General features: G+C 42.4%; 1 protein-coding gene across 1 annotated transcript in view; it reads left to right on the top strand.

Annotated features, from left to right (window-relative positions):
- The window catches only part of cep104 (centrosomal protein 104), a 42,698-nt gene that overhangs the window by 14,366 nt on the left and 11,870 nt on the right, over positions 1–16,462 (top strand). The window contains exons 10-18 of the mRNA XM_056274303.1: positions 921–1,136; positions 1,814–1,981; positions 2,905–3,078; positions 7,155–7,331; positions 11,800–12,000; positions 12,643–12,747; positions 13,177–13,261; positions 13,967–14,078; positions 15,271–15,379. Of these exons, the coding sequence (XP_056130278.1) occupies positions 921–1,136; positions 1,814–1,981; positions 2,905–3,078; positions 7,155–7,331; positions 11,800–12,000; positions 12,643–12,747; positions 13,177–13,261; positions 13,967–14,078; positions 15,271–15,379 (1,347 nt within the window). The remainder of the gene's footprint in view (positions 1–920; positions 1,137–1,813; positions 1,982–2,904; positions 3,079–7,154; positions 7,332–11,799; positions 12,001–12,642; positions 12,748–13,176; positions 13,262–13,966; positions 14,079–15,270; positions 15,380–16,462) is intronic.

Raw genomic sequence — 16,462 nt, 5'->3', positions numbered from 1 at the left:
ACTACAGGTTAGAGTTTCACTATTTAATTAAAAGTTTGCAACAGTCTGCTGACTCCAGCGACTGCCAACCTGGCCTGAAGGCAGGGCTTTGAGCCTTGTACAAGGCAGCAGGGTGCTAGTTGGCTCAGGGATATGGGAGTCAAGCCTTGTGTCTGGGGACGGGGTTTTCATATTGGCACTTTAATGTTCATTGTTCCAGTGACATTGAATGATAGCATACCAGTGATGGTTAAAAGAAACCCTGGGTAGAGTTTACATGCTTCTCAAACGGATGGCTGTAACCCTTTCAAGCTTGCAAACACACTTCAAGTCAGTTTCAAGTCAATTGTGTTTGTATAGCCCTTTATCACAAATTACAAATTTGCCTCAGTAGGTTTAACAGCAGTACAACATCCTGTCCTTAGACCCTCGCATCAGTTTAGGAACAACTCCCTAAAAAAAAAAACCTTTAACAGTAGCTTTACCTGTGCCCCTATCCATAGGGATAGTGGAAGAAAGTCAGGAAGAGCATCCGATGTAAAATTTTGCCAAATCGGTACGCGGATTGACAAGACCATACCGGACCAGTCAAGGGCCAGGTTAACAATGGCCACCATTGGTGCTGTGCCCTCATAGGGTACTGATGGAAACTATAAAATTCACTGTGGTGACCCCTGAGAAACAGGGAACAAGCCGAAAGAAGAAGAACAGGGAGAAAAAACAGGAAGAAACCTTAGGGAGAAAAACGGTTACTGTTTAGTCTCTGAGTTGAGTGGAGTCCGTGTTTTTAAAAATGTTCAGTGTTGTATGCTGAAATATGCACAACTGCAATTTGCTTTTTTTTGTGTTTACAGTATTTTAGGAGATATGTTAACAAAAAGTAGAAAACTTATTTGAAAACACTGTATTTGACATGTTTTGTTGATGTCCATTGTCCTCAGGTCATTAAGGTGTCTTATGATCAAAGGCCCCTGCCAGCCCTCCAGAGGAAAGACAGATCAGGGCTGGTTTCCCAGAGCCCGTCTGAAGAGTACCCTCATTCCCCTGAAACCCAGAATACTCAGCACAGCCCAGGGATACCTGAGGGACCAGAACCCCTGAATGAGAAGGCCCAGAGAGAAGCTAGCCTTGCCATAGATGTCTTCGGAGAGCACTTGGTAAGCTATGACAGAAAATTGCGGCATTAAATGAATGAATTCAGGACCTTTGTTTCTTGATCATGTTTTTCTAACTGAGGTTCAGCTAGTGAAACATAAATCCTCTACTTCCTCTTCTTCTTCTTCTTTCGGCTTATTCCCTGTTTCTCAGGGGTCGCCACAGCGGATTTTACAGTTTTCATTGGTACCCTGTGAGGTCCTCTTGTCCTCTAATTCCTTTTTTTGCCAGGAATTTTATTTCATATGTCATACTTATAATTGCCACAACATATGGCTAAGATTGATATTTTGCTATACTATTCTAACCTGTGTTATAACTAGGGAGCTTGTAAGTGATTTTTTTTTTTTTTTTGGATATTCAGTAATCTGTGATTACTGCAGTGCTCTGTGCTAGTGACGGTTCTCAACAGTGCCTTGTACTTATTGCATCATTATCCATAATCCCAATCGGCATGCCCTCTCGGGCATTTTTGCTTTAATAAAACATAAGATAGAATTCACAGTATCGGAGAGACTTACAACTGCTATTTCTCCAATGGTGGCTGGTCAACATAATACATTTTTTCAACTACCACACCTGTAACTCCCATCCACCGAGCCGTGACATCTCAAACTGATGTACATGACATCATAATGTGCTCCTGTTTGTGACCCTTTGGTACCCTGTTCATGTCTAGGTGGCTGGGGCCTATTCCAAAACCTGGTCCTACAGAGAGGGCGCTCTACTGACTGTTTACAAGAAACTCCTGGATGCACCACCCAGTGCCCCCAAGGAAGAGCTGAGAAACATGATTCGAGCTGCCGTCTTCCTGCTCAAGAAGGCCCTCCTCGATAAAGTGTCATCTGTGAGTGATTTTCACTAAAAGAGATTGCGTCCTGAGTGTTTTTGTGATATAGCAGTGTGATTTTATATATATATATATATATATATATATATATATATATATATATATATATATATATATATATATATATATATATATGCTTAAATGGTCACGTTCAGCTGAAAAGAGAATGCTATCAGTTTTGCACTCACGTCAAAACCTGTTGGATATTTTCACCTATTTTTCTGTTGAATTCTGTGTTAAATCACATTTCCTGGATTCCTGTTACCAGCATAAATAACACTCATGTTGGTAACACACACACACACACACACGCAAACACACACACACACGTAAAGACACGCAGTGCTCCCTTTTACAATGTTCCCTCTGTCTCACATGCAGTTCCTGCTTTTTCTCTCAGAGTTGGTTCTCTTAAACAAACATTATTGACAAGGATGGCCTTGTCACCCCTCTCTAGCAGCCTTCCTTGGCTTATATGGTTAACGAAAAGAGGTAGGCCTAGTTGGAGAGTAGTTTCAATGATTTATTTTTCTAGCTAGACTGTTATAATTCACTAAGTTGTTAGCTGGTTAATTGGCTCTAAATTGATTTCATGTATGCCCTTCTGATTGATTGACCTCTTTAAAACCAATTAATAACAGTAGCTTCTTTTTTTCCTGTGTGTCTAAATTCATAAATATTGTTATCAAGCAAACTTGTCCTTGGTGACTGTTTCGCTTGTAAGCTAGCACAGAATAAAAAATAAAAAAAAACCACACACACACACACGCTCCATCTGAATTTGCTGCCCAACTCAGCAGCACTCCAACCAAAAATGCAGCCAATTCTAACCTCCTCGCTAATTGACCTCACTCTTGTGCTATGTTTTCTGGGAAAGTCCCAAGAGTGACCTGCCAAGCTTGTGTGTGCCCTCCGCTCAGGTTTTCCAGGCCTCTCTGAAGCTGATGTGCCTGCTGCTTAGCCAGCTGATCCCGGGGCTGGGTCTGGGCCGTGGTGAGGTGAGCCATTGTATGGAGCAAACCTGGCCAAACCTGCTGGCCAGGACCGGTGACTCAGCCGCTCGTGTGCGGGCAATGACTACCGCATTCATAGAGGTACTGATCCAAATTATATATTAAAAAAAAAAAGTCTTTTAATACCAGGAGCAATTGTGCACTCGGAAAAAACTACTTTATGACAACAAACTGTAAAAGCTTATTACATAGCGTTAGCTTGTCTACTCTATGTAGTGAATGTTGTATGAGCCCAATCCAGACCTCATTTAAGATGCAGTAAAATGTAATGATTAATAAAGCAAAAACCTTTGACATGTTATACTTAGTAAATTTCATGAGTTATATTTCAAGAGCATGATCTAGGCCTAAGTTATTATATTGAGCCACAAAGGTTTTATCGACTAGTTTCAGGGACAGTCATATCTGCAAAAGTTTTTTCTTAAAATCATACTGTTGATCTTACTGAGTCGAGATAAGTATTTATATGCCTCAGAATGTTGTACACATAGTTTTACAGATTGTATAAGAAATATGGAATGACAGAAACAAGATAAATTATAGCTTCTCGTGTTGTCAAACTTGAAGAGGTTAACAAATTTGATGTCCTTAAGAATGTGTCCAGTCTCCAACATTTTATAGACTATATACGTCAACTGACTTACGTCCTCAAACACAATGGACTGGAGAGTCAGAGGTGAAGGGGGCTCATGTCTTTGGTAAAAACCCACAGATCCTGACATTGCTGCTCAGCCAACCCCCACACCCTTTTAACTTCCCTGCTGTGCTCTCTGTATATGAGCACCCTGCATAAAACCTGCACTATCCTGTAAATAACTCTTATTCTGTAAATCACTTCTAAAATTCCCATTTAATTTTTTGCAAATACAGCTCCTGCTACCCAGCGCTGGGCATTGGGGGCTGCCCCGTGGTCTCGTGTTCAACTCTATTCTGGCGTTGGTTGTACCATATTTCACCTTTTTCTGATTTTTTTCTCCCCAATTGAAATTAGCCAATTACCCCACTCTTCCGAGCCGTCATGGTCGCTGCTCCACCCCCTCTGCCGATCCGGGGAGGGCTGCAGACTACACATACCTCCTCCGATACATGTGGAGTCATCAGCCGCTTCTTTTCAACTGACAGTGAGGAGTTTCACCAGGGGGACGTAGCATGGGGGAGGATCACCCTATTCCCCTGATTCCCCCCCCCGAACAGGTGCCCCGACTAACCAGAGGAGGCGCTAGTGCAGCGACCAAGACACATACTCACATCCAACTTCCCACCCGCAGACACGACCAATTGTGTGTGTAGGGACGCCCAACCAAGCTGCAGGTAACACGGGGATTCAAACCGCTGATCCCCATGTTGGTAGGCAAAGAAATACACCGCCACGCCACCCGGACGCCCTCTTACTTTCATTTTTATTTTACTTTAATTTGGATATATTCCATTTATTCTTTTTAACTTTTACCCCTGTGATGGCCAGGTGGCCTGTCCAGAGTGTCTCCCCGCCTGCCGCCAAATGACTGGGATAGGCTCCAGCATCCGCGCAACCCTGAGAGAGCAGGATACGTGGTTTGGATAATGGATAGATGGATCTTTAATATTTATTGTTAATTCATCCCTCTTGCACCAACATAGCAAGACAGAGTCCTTGTGTGTTCTTGTACTTGGCAATAAATCTGGTTCTGATTCTGAAAGAGATTGTCAGCATGGAGGACTGTCTCCTTTGTCTAAACTCTTCCATTCGATCTTGATCGAGGGACCTGAGGTAGTTTTCTGTTGTTGCCTACGAAGTACTTCCACTGAAGTGGTGTTCAGTCAGGTGCCATGCTCAAGGACACAGACAATAGGTGTGAAGCGAGAGGAAATCTGTAGTTAGTTAAACATTTACTTGCACAATTTCCAAGCTGGTATGAGTATTTGCACCAGCAAGCTTACACTCACAAGACCAGTTAGTATACAGGCTCTGATCACCACTAGAGGGTTACTGGAGATGAACGCCATTGTGACATGACTGCAACTCTATCAGTAATTTTTTTTTGTATGTTTTTTTTTTTTTATATCCTCACCAAGTTTAATCAAACTTCAGTTCCCATTCATATAATGGTAAGGGAGAAAAATCAGCCTTTCTAATCCTCACAGAGAGGGATGAGTGCACATTATTAAAGTGCTTGCTTACTATCAGTCATACCAGGTGACTATATAAGAGTCAGTCTGCATACATCAGCAAGTAGGAAGACAAGAAGTGAACAAGACCTCATCTGACTAAGGAACTTATCTTGATGTTGTTAGATGCTTCATTATCATTAGTGAAGTACTTCTGTTTGGCTTTTTCTTGACTTAAGAGGAAGGTTTTTTTTCTTTTTAAACCTTAGCTATCCATCCATTATCCAAACCGCTTATCCTGCTCTCAGGGTCGCAGGGATGCTGGAGCCTATCCCAGCAGTCATTGGGCGGCAGGCCGGGAGACACCCTGGACAGGCCGCCAGGCCATCCCAGGGTGCGCCCACACACACACACTCTAGGGACAATTTAGTGTGGCCAATTCACCTGACCTGCATGTCTTTCGACTATGGGAAGAAACCCACGCAAACATGGGGAGAAAAAATCCCTGATTGGAGGCTGCCCGCCCAGCCTCCAATCAGAGAGTGTTGTATACCCTGAAACACCAGGTGAAAGTAATTAACCACCTGGTAGAATGAAAAATCAAGTATAGTGGTGGTACTTCAGGACCTTATTGAGAGCCACTGGTCATATGACTAAAGCCTGTCCAGTTTTTTTACAACACTGAGCCCTGACCACAATCTTTGTATTGTGTCCATTCAAATGTGACTAAAGCCTGTCCAGTTTTTTACAACACTGAGCCCTCACCACAATCTTCATATTGTTTCCATTCATAAAAGAGGATGTAGGCCTACTGTTAGACGTTGGGTTATTAAAAATGTCTGCGGCTTCATCTTTTGTACTGTGAGCCTATATAAACTAAAATTCTTTCAATTTGATTCAGGTGCATAGAATTACTTAGGATGCAATGCTTTACCAAAATCAGAATATGACCTTCCTGCAAACCACGTGACAGGTAAACCAAGGCATGGAATATGACAAATGACTCAGTGAGTGAGTCATTCTGTAGTTAGCTATATGGAGGGAGACCTTCAGTAGAGCTGCCCGAGATGTTGTCACACTCTGCCCCAGCTCTCCAACAAATACCCATGTTGTAGTCACCCCAGGCTGTTTAGACAGCCTCCTCTAAGCCTACACTTGGAACAGTGCCACTGATGTGTGTGCTACAAGAGAGGGAATGTGTGCCACTCTGTGCACTGTACCTGACCGTGATTATTAACATGACCGGATATACAAGTGAAGCCGTGTGCTGCTGGCTGGAGTGGGGAAGAATATATAAGATTACATGGAAAGGTTGCTATTATGGTGTTCTATCATGGTTTTGACAGGCTTATATTTTGCTTTCTTCATGTATTGTGCGTGGATGTCTGAGTTTATGTGTTTAGGTAAGTAAGAGAAGGAGGGTGGGAGTTCAATGACAGAGTCAGGCCAGAACCCTCAGCACTTGCCATGTTATTCAGCCCAAATAAATTGTTGCCCATCCCCTCTGGAACTGTTGGGAATGCTGATGGAACGTCCTAGGCCATGAATGGCTCATTGTTCATCAAGACCAAACCGCCTTGATATTATACATGTAAACATTCCTCGTCTCAAAAAGTACACAGAGCCAATCAAAAACTAGAGAGACCTTTCAATCAATTAAGCTAGTATATAGATAAAGAATAAATGTTTCACTAAAATGCTGTGTCATGACTATATCCTCCACTCACATTCCAGTCACCTGAAGTGACTAGAATAACAGATGGAGAGACCTTTTCCCAAGAACTTTCCTGTCTTCCTTTAATTGTTCACTTATGGCAGCATGTCAAGACTTGTCTATCTATGAAATATTTGTACTGAATATTGGCTCACTACATGTAGCATCACACAGATCTGGTTTGTCAATAGCAGACGGCATGTAATTTTTTTGTATTGTAAAGCAACAGCTTATATATTTTGAATAACAAAGAAAATGTGCATATAGTGAGTCTTACATATTTCCATCCACCATAGGTGTGACCTTGTCATTGTGAAGTAATGCTGAAGGCAGTGCATTTTTGGCCCCAATCTAGGAAATGGCTCTTTTGAAAGATGTGCGAGCCCTGCAGGTAATCCCCAGTGAGCTGGTAAAGCCCTTCAAGTCCAACTTTCCTTCACGGCTGGCCCAGAGCCGGACTGGGCTGGTGGAGAAGTTGCTTTTAAAACTGGGCACAGACAACTCCGGCTTTACCCTGAGCAATATCATGAAGGTAAGGACGTGAAGATATGCGTACTGTGTCCATCCGTCCTTTTTGGTGACACTATTGGCTTGTGGATTAAGAAGGTGAGCTTTAAATACATTACATGAAATGATGACCACCACCATCATCCAACTCCCTCTCTTCAGTTATACTGCCCCCAGTCAGGAACTCACCACCATCCCTACAACCTCCAGCTGGTTAGTGTACATATAAAAGGAAGGGTGATTTTTTTTTAAGTTCCACATCCATCAGTGTAATAGCGTCTTGCCTGTAAAAGTGGCAGGAAGGCGTGCCTTTCTAGCTTTAACAATTCAGTCTAACCTCATTCCCTCCCTCTCCCTCACCCCACCTCTGCTTCCAATCCTGACTTAGTATCTAGGTGCAAACTATCCAACTGTTGACTGGGCAGGGCCGGCCAATGAGCTTTACTATTCCCACTCTTTAGTTTATGACTGTCCCTTCACCCATCCCTCTATTAAGCCTTCCTCAAGGCCTTTATGAGCAAGGGGGAAATTTATTGGTTTCTTCAGGTTTCCCCTCGACTCAGGGGCTACACAGTTGGCATTCAGTGGTCTGTGTTTGCATGTTTGTGCATGCTTTTCTGAGCTCAGCGCCGGGCCCCTTTGTGTCAGCTGCCTCTCATGTTTGCTTGGAAGCTTTGTGTGCCTGAATTGAGATGTGACAGCAGGTCAATGCTTTGCTTCGTATCCATGCCTCCTCTCCTTACCGTCACATTAGTTCAGTTAAACAGCTCAATTAAAAACAAGACAACTCTTGGACAATTCAAATGGATAATGGCTACTGAAACAGCTTCTGTTACATCACCTTGTATTTAATATAGATAATACCGTCTTTGTGGGTGGAGACAGGGAAGTGTACTGGTTTTAGGGATTCATAGGCTATGCCAGATAGATCCTACTTGTCTATCAACTTAAAGTTAAAGATATTGCTATTGAACCCTGGGCTTCTCACAGACCCTCAGGCTTGCATCACACACCTTCACAAATGTTATATAGGTGTAATGCTAGAGGCCCAGACCATCTACAGAAGTTCTTGCAGTGCAATATAATGCACACGATTTTTTACTCCTGTGGTTGGTATAGGAACTAAGACTAGGCTAGCTATAGGATGTGGTTGGACTTACCTGATCCTGAAAAAGAGTGACTCACCTTCATGCTGCAAGTATGATAGACAGTTTGTTATTTACCACTTTAGAACGTACACTAGACCTCTTTAAACAGTATTACGTACATGTGTTTACATGGTAGTAAGCAATACCTCTCACAGTAAATCAAAAAAGTGACATCTGCAAAGTTAATTACAGAATCTGTTTCCCAAACTCAGTAAAAACTGTGGTGGTTTAGGCCCCTTGAAAATACCCCACTTTCATATTTTTTTTTCTTCTTCTCTTTAGGTCATTTAGCTAGCTCTTTTGGTAGGCCTTCAGTGTTAGCCTAGTGGTCGTTTGAGCATTTTTCCCTTTTCCCTCCCTTGTTACCTGGGTGATGCAGGAGCCGGTGGGGAAAAAAAGGGGGTGATTGAATTTCCTGTAATTAAAATGAGGAGCGGCCAGCAGAAACAACGGAGAATAATAGCAGCCTATTCTCTCGCCATGCGAGTAGGGATGGGTTGCCTTTTGTCCAGAGTTTACCTCGGGACGTCAGTGCTCTCTGTGGCCGGGTGAACCATTGTGTTGTTCCTCTCTTCACTGAGATTATGTTGGATAATGGTCTCTTCCTATGTCATGAAGTGCATGACTACTGAAGGACATTCTCAATTATAAAACGATGGTTTGTTCAGCAAGAAGAATTACCATGACCGTATTTTTAATTAATTTGATTTAATTAATTATTTTTTCTGACTATAGATAATATAAGTGGGGTCCTACTTATATTGTTAAGTGTGCAACCAACAGAAGGTATCAAATACAAAAAAAAAAAATTAGCTGCAAGCAGCGATGAGAGGGCCAAGCAGTCCAGCCGGGCAGAGTCGCCATGGCAACTTGATCTGCTCATGTTTAAAGCGTGGCTGTAAGCATTGATACCAAAAAAAAGTTATTTTTGCTAATTGCAGCACCTCCAAGTGACCAGACAATGACACAAAATTTGTTGCACACACTCAGGAAGGCGTCCTGAGTGCATATACCAAGTTTGGTGTCAATACATCGGAAGCGTTGCTGAGATAATGCCCCTATTGCCTGTTTGCTGCCAATTTTGATAAGCAGTGATGGATGAACAGTTTCAAAAATCAAAGTCCATCTGATAACTTTTGTGGGGCTTGGTCTGAAGATCATCTGTGCCAAGTTTGGGGAAAAGTGGGCAAACTTTGTGGCCTTTGAGTTATATATATATATATAAAACTTCGTTAAATGAAACACTCAACAGTAGGGAAAGTGCTCAACAAATAAGGAGCAAAATAATCCAGTGATTCGAGTACATTCTTTAATGGACACTACAAGCCTGTTTCATGCCATAAGCAATCATCAACTGTGCATGTCCTTTCTCACCACATCCATAACCCTCTTTGGCTTTGCTCTTTTCCTCTCCTCTGGCAGCTCCATATTCAACATTAAACTTTAAATAGCATTTTAAATTAATTTTCATTTTATTGTAATTTTTAAAAGTATTTAATTAATAACGATTAATCATACTTGTGTATTACATTACTCTGCAAGAACAATAAGAACATGTTCATACAGGAGTTGAATCCAGGTCATCCACTGGAAAGGACTTGTCCTTGTGGATTGAGCTGTCACTGTGGTGTCGGTAACACCATGTAGGGATGATACAGCCTAGTCAATGCATTTTCTATGGGCACGTACCCTCTGAGCAAATGCTGGTATCTCAAAGACTAAACATTGTACAGCTTAGATTTTTACATCACCGGCGTCACAAGAAGCAACCCGAGTGGGACCGGGCCACTCAATTTGACACAAGAATTACTTTTTTGAGACAAATCCATCAGAAGTTAAAAGGAAAAATGGGTTTGTGCTTCTTACAGCACTCCCCCAGTGGTCAAATGATGCAAAATTTTTTTGCAGAACCTCAGGATTGGGTCCCAAGTCAATATACCAAGTTTGGTGTCAATACATCAAACAGTTGCTAAGATATGACCTTACATCATGTTAGGCGGCTTTAGATGGTCAGTTTCGAAAATAAAAAAATCCATATGATAACTTTTGTGAGGCTTGGTCTGAAGATCACCTGTAGCAAATTTGGTGAAAATTGAACAAAATGTGTAGCATGTGAAATTTTTCATAAAATCCAATGTGGCGGAAAATCAAATATGGTAGATATTGACGTTGAACTCTGCTTCATCCAAGAATGCAATGGTACCTCTTTTTTGAAATAGCATGCGGTTCAAAAGTTACATGGATAAAGGTACCTCCCACTTTGACGCATTGGTGGTGCTAGAGTGCTTGAGGCACAGACATGTAACTTGTGGAAAAGAATCGTGGGACTGTGCCCAGTAAGTGTGCCCAGTAAGTGTGCCAAATTTCACAACTTGTTACCATACGGTTCTAGGGGCCACCACAGACACCATAGCCAGAAGAAGATGAGGGAGAATAATAAGAAAAGGTAGAAACACCTTTGCCAGCTTTGCTGCTTGGCCCCCAGTTTCATGTAAATCTTCATGATACTAGGGTGTCCGGGTAGCGTGGCGGTCTATTCCATTGCCTACCAACACAGGGATCGCCGGTTCGAATCCCCCTGTTACCTCTGGCTTGCTCGGGCATCCCTCCAGACACAATTGGCCATGGGTAGGTGTTCTGGTCGCTGGGCTAGCGCCTCCTCTGGTTGGTCAGGGCGCCTGTTCGGGGGGGGGGGACTGGGGGGAATAGCGTGATCCTCCCACATGCTACGTCCCCCTGGCGAAACTCCTCACTGTCAGGTGAAAAGAAGCGGCTGGCGACTCCACCTGTATAGGAGGAGGCATGTGGTAGTCTGCAGCCCTCCCCGGATCAGCTGAGGGGGTGGAGCAGAGACCGGGATGGCTCGGAAGAGTGGGGTAATTGGCCAAGTACAATTTGGGGAGAAAAATGGGGGGGGGGGGGGATTTTCATGATACTGTTGGGTGAGGAAGCCTGACTGAATTAATAGCTGATACCGCACAGAACTGTTTCATAGATGCAAGGTGATGAAATAAAGCTGATGAAAAGTGGAAACTACCCTGCTGACAAAAAAAAAAAATGTACAACTTAATAATACAGTAACTTTGTATACCAGACAGTGTGGTGACAAAGTGATTTGCATACTTGTTGTGGTCAACCTGACATAAAGATCAATTTTCAGCTATTGCAAAAAATTTGTCTATATGATTATTAAGATGAAATGTCAATACAGTTTAAAAAAGTTTCTATGTGGTGGCCCGACATCTTAAAAGACCATGTTTTTAACCGAGCCTTTATTTAATCAGTCTACTGTAGTTGGTCTGGTCCCTCCACAGAGCTAATGGTAACACTGTGTCCAAATGACAGTTCTGTACAGGGGCACTGGAGCACAGCACGTCGGAGGTGAGAGAGCTCGCGGTGCGCATCGTCTTAACCATGTACCGGCTGCACAGGAGCGCTGTCCTCAGTTATCTCCCAGCCAATGGTGTGTCCACACGGAAGAACGTCCTCTACAAAAACCTCTTTGATGGCTTTGTCCGAATCGATGGCAGGCTGAACGAGACCCAGGTAAAAAGCAGAGAAGTGGATGTATGGAGAGGTATTTAGGATGGTTAGTTCTTGCTGACAAATAGTTGTTGTTCAAATCTGGCAATTCACCCTTTCATGTCAATATTCCCTGTTTTCAGTCCAGCCAGAAGCTGATGTTGTAATGTCACAAAGTTATGCCAAAAGCTGGCTGATGACGCAGTGTGGTTCTCAGAGTCTCTCAAAGCCATCCATCATTGGCATTAACGTACTGTCCCCATTAAAGACATGGCCATCCCATTAGGTAATGACCGTGGTATTAAGTCTTGCTTCACGCCTGTAAGGGCTTGTCATGATCTCAGCTGGGTGAGCTAAGGACACCGACACCACACCAAATTACCACAGCCTCTTGAGTCTGCCAACCCTATAAACTCACAGCCTTCAAATAAGAGGAGAGAGAACTACAGAGAGAGACAGACAGAGGTAAAAAAAAGAAAGTGGTTGGAGACAGACTCGTTTCTGAAATTGTAGCTAATAAGGAAAGAGTGTTGCAAGAAAGAGTGAGAAAAGGCAGCAGTCAGCAGTCGGAAAGGCCGCAGTCAGCAGTCGGAAAAAAAAAGATCGTTTTTTTTCCCGGCTGCTGAAAAATGACTGCTTTGCCAATGGTATGTCACTTTACATCAGATTGTCCAGACTGTGAAGCAGGGAGGCGGCCCACGGGGTGGAGAGAAGGAAAAGGAGGAGATCCGCTCTCTTCAGGAGCAGCTGGCTGCCTTGAAAGCAATCAGTGTAGGTGCTGCTGTTGTGCACATGATTACATCACTCCTCATTACGGCACTCTCTGGTACTTATTTCCCTTGTTTCGTTTTTAACATGTGTCTGCACATTGTTTTTAATGACAGTAAGTTGAATTGAATTGAATTGTGTCAGACGTGTTTTCTCAGTCCCATCTCAACATGTGTCCACATGAACTCAGTGGGGTTTCTACTCTGGAGTTCTTGATAAATTAGCTTGCTCACATAAACATGACAATTCTAACATTTTTATGTTTCCTTTCTTCACAAACCTTATTTCACAACATGACAGTCATAGATGCTTCATGATATTGCATGTCAAAAGTCACATATATTATTAGGGCTTTCTTAGAGGTGTAGTAGCGTCTTGTTTCAAACTTGTGCTTTCTGACATGAAGTTTTGCCTTTCTGTTATCTTGAAAAGGAGAAGGTTGAGGGAAACGCCATAGAACTAATGGAAAAAGAGGCTCCCAGCCTTGACAAGGACAGCCCCAGGTTTGGAAAAACAGGTACATGTGGATATTTTGTGGCAGAAATATGAATGAAATGGGTTTCAGACAGAAAAAAGGAACCAAACAACTCTTAGGTCCTCCAAGTACCGGTCCAAGAATTTTGTCGCATGGTTCATTTTCACAGAATCCTTAAAATCTGAAAATCCTCCAATATTTTTTTACATTGTCCCTTCGCTAAAGATTGAAATCCAGCACACCACCTCTGTTATGTGTTGTTGTCAAGATTTGGTGTGTTAATTTTCACCCCTAATGGAGGTGTGAGGCTGAAACGTGGGAAGTTTTGATTAATTCAGTGTAAATAAGCCATTCAGAAGGAGCTTTTTTAACATGTTAATCTTCAGGTCGGCATATGGAAATGATGCTGGACACAAATGACAAAATCACAGGATTGACATGTACAACTAAGGTTGCATTTTTAAAATGCAAATTTCAAACTTTATGTTTTACTTTACATTTACTTTACTTTTACGTTTTGGAAATAGTAAACATAAACTTTACATTTACGTTTACTATTTCAAACTTTACCTTTGAAATGAATGCACTGTCATGGGGACTTTGACTTTTTCCAGGCCCATTTCATGTCAAACCTGTCCAGCGCAGTAGCGCTTGTGTCGCACTCCAAAAGTACGCTTTGTGGTTGCCATGCAATGCCTTTGACGTGTACAGTGGTGACAAATGACATACTTCCCTTTTTATTTCTAGTTGTCAAAAATGAACCCCAAAACCAGTCACCTGCTACAGCAGAGGACCAACCATCAGTTGTCGAGGACCACCCATCAGAGGACCACCCATCAGTTGTCGGCTATCTAGACAAGTAAGTGACTCGTGCCTTCATAAGGAGCCCTTGAACATCCTCGCAATGATTAGAGATCTTTGGGAGATATTTGTGTCAGCCAGCTGAGTTCAGAGAAAGAATAGGTTTGGAAATAGTCTCCATATAGTATGTCCCGTGTGCATCTTCATGTTTAAGGATTTATATTTTTTTGCCATTTTGTAATGAAAGTTAGTTCATTTTCAGTGTCATCTCAGTTTTAATTATTTTACAGTAGTTGCAGATTTCAAAACGTAGATTCATGCCTAAATTTTAGTTTTGAATGTAAGACTATTACATAGTGTTTTTGAAAAGGACATAGTTCATATATTCTCAAGATTCTTTATTTGTTACGTCTCATTGTACAAGTACAAGAGAGTACAATTCTTGTGTTTTGGCTCCTCAACACTGCAGCAACAATAGTAATAAAATAACAAAACAGAACAAACAAACCCATAATAATAATAAATAGTGTGCAGTGTATGGAAGGTGCTGTGTGTGTGTGTGTGTGTGTGTGTGTGTGTGTGTGTGTGTGTGTGTAAAGTGATGATCCGCTGAAGACCATAGATCAGTACCAGTCAGTCCAGCACCAGGCTTAGTGTCTTTAATGTTCTTTGTTCAAAAGCCTGGTTGCTGGGTGGAAAAAGCTGTTCTGGAGCCTACTGGGCCGGGCTTTGAGGCCGCGGTACCGCTTGCCTGACGGTAGCAGCTGGAACAGTCCACAGTCGGGGTGGCTGGGGTCTTTGATAATCCTACGGGCTTTGCTGTAATCAGTGATTGGTTTTTGGTTTGTTCCTTTCAACAAAATATATGTCTGAGTTAATTTACATTATGGCGATGATGGGGGGAGGTAAAACTAGAACAAAATGTATTTATTTATTACAGGTTTCATTATCTGTAGAGAAAACAACATGTCAGCCTCTGCTTGGTTTTGGTTTACTCAAAATACATTTTTAATTTCAGTTAACTACAATGTTTATTCTTTAAGCTAGTTTTTAGACTTAGTTTTAGTTAAGTATCAGTAAGACACCAGTAGAATATATTCAAGTATCAGTAAGGCATCAGTAGAATAAGTATCAGTAAGGCACCAGTAGAATATATTCAAGTATCAGTAAGGCATCAGTAGAATAAGTATCAGTAAGGCACCAGTAGAATATATTTGCATATTCACTGTTTCTTCTCACCCCCGTTTCAGCCTGTGCATATTCTGTGGCAAAAAGGATGAGACATTTACAGAGGATGGATTAGACCTTCACTACTGGAAGCATTGTCCTATGCTACGGCGTTGTGATGAATGTAGACAGGTACCTCACGACACTGTCCTAAAGGACGAGTCCGACTTTTTACAACCTGGGTCTCATTTTCTTTGTTTTTGCCACCGTGCGTATAGGTTATGATATAATTTTACCCACAGGCTTTGTAGCTCAGCAATGTGATGGACCATTGCTGATATACATGGTTTAGATAATTGGATTAAATTGGACTTTCTGAAACATGTCTGATGCTCATGTTCAGTTGCCCCATTGCCCCAATACCATTGTACAGCTATGTCCAGCTTGTGTCCAGAATCTCCAAAATGTAGCTAGTGAGTAAAATGTTATAATAAACAATATGCATAATGGCAAAGACTATGACTATAAGTCCCAGTTTTTTGTTTTTGTTTTTAAAAAAAAAAAATTCCCTTTTCATTTCCCCAATTGTACTTGGCCAATTACCCCACTCTTCCGAGCCGTCATGGTCGCTGCTCCACCCCCTCTGCCAATCCCAGGGAGGGCTGCAGACTACCACATGCCTCCTCCGATACATGTGGAGTCGCCAGCCACTTCTTTTCACCTGACAGTGAGGAGTTTCGCCAGGGGGACGTAGCGCATGGGAGGATCACGCTGTTCATCCCAGTTCCCCCTCCCCCCCGAACAGGTGCTTCGACCGACCAGAGGAGGCGCTAGTGCAGTGACTAGGACACATAACCACATCCAGCTTCCCACCTACAGAAACGGCCAATTGTGTCTGTAGGGACGCCCGACCAAGGTAACACGGGTTCAAACCGGCGATCCCCGTGTTGGTAGGCAACGGAATAGACCGCTACGTTACCTGGATGCCCAGTCCCAGGTTTTAAATAACCAAGTTATACTTAAACATGGCTAACACATTTTCAGTCCTCTTGACCATGAAAAGACTGAACATCATTTTCTGTTTCTGCCCCGCAGTTGCTTTTCTCAGTCAGTTAAACATCCAATATGTGCCATTGCCAGAAAATAAAGCAAATTATTTATCAGGGATATTACTGTGCACATAGGAGTTTTTTTTAAAGCATGTAGGAGTTTTTTTTAAGCAAAAGTGGCCCAGGCATTGTAAGCACCATTCTAATTTAATCGAGTCTCAAATCT

This window comes from Lampris incognitus, chromosome 2 (genome assembly GCF_029633865.1).
Source record: "Lampris incognitus isolate fLamInc1 chromosome 2, fLamInc1.hap2, whole genome shotgun sequence".
Lineage (NCBI taxonomy): Eukaryota > Metazoa > Chordata > Actinopteri > Lampriformes > Lampridae > Lampris > Lampris incognitus.
This window is presented reverse-complemented; position numbering and strand designations above follow the sequence as displayed.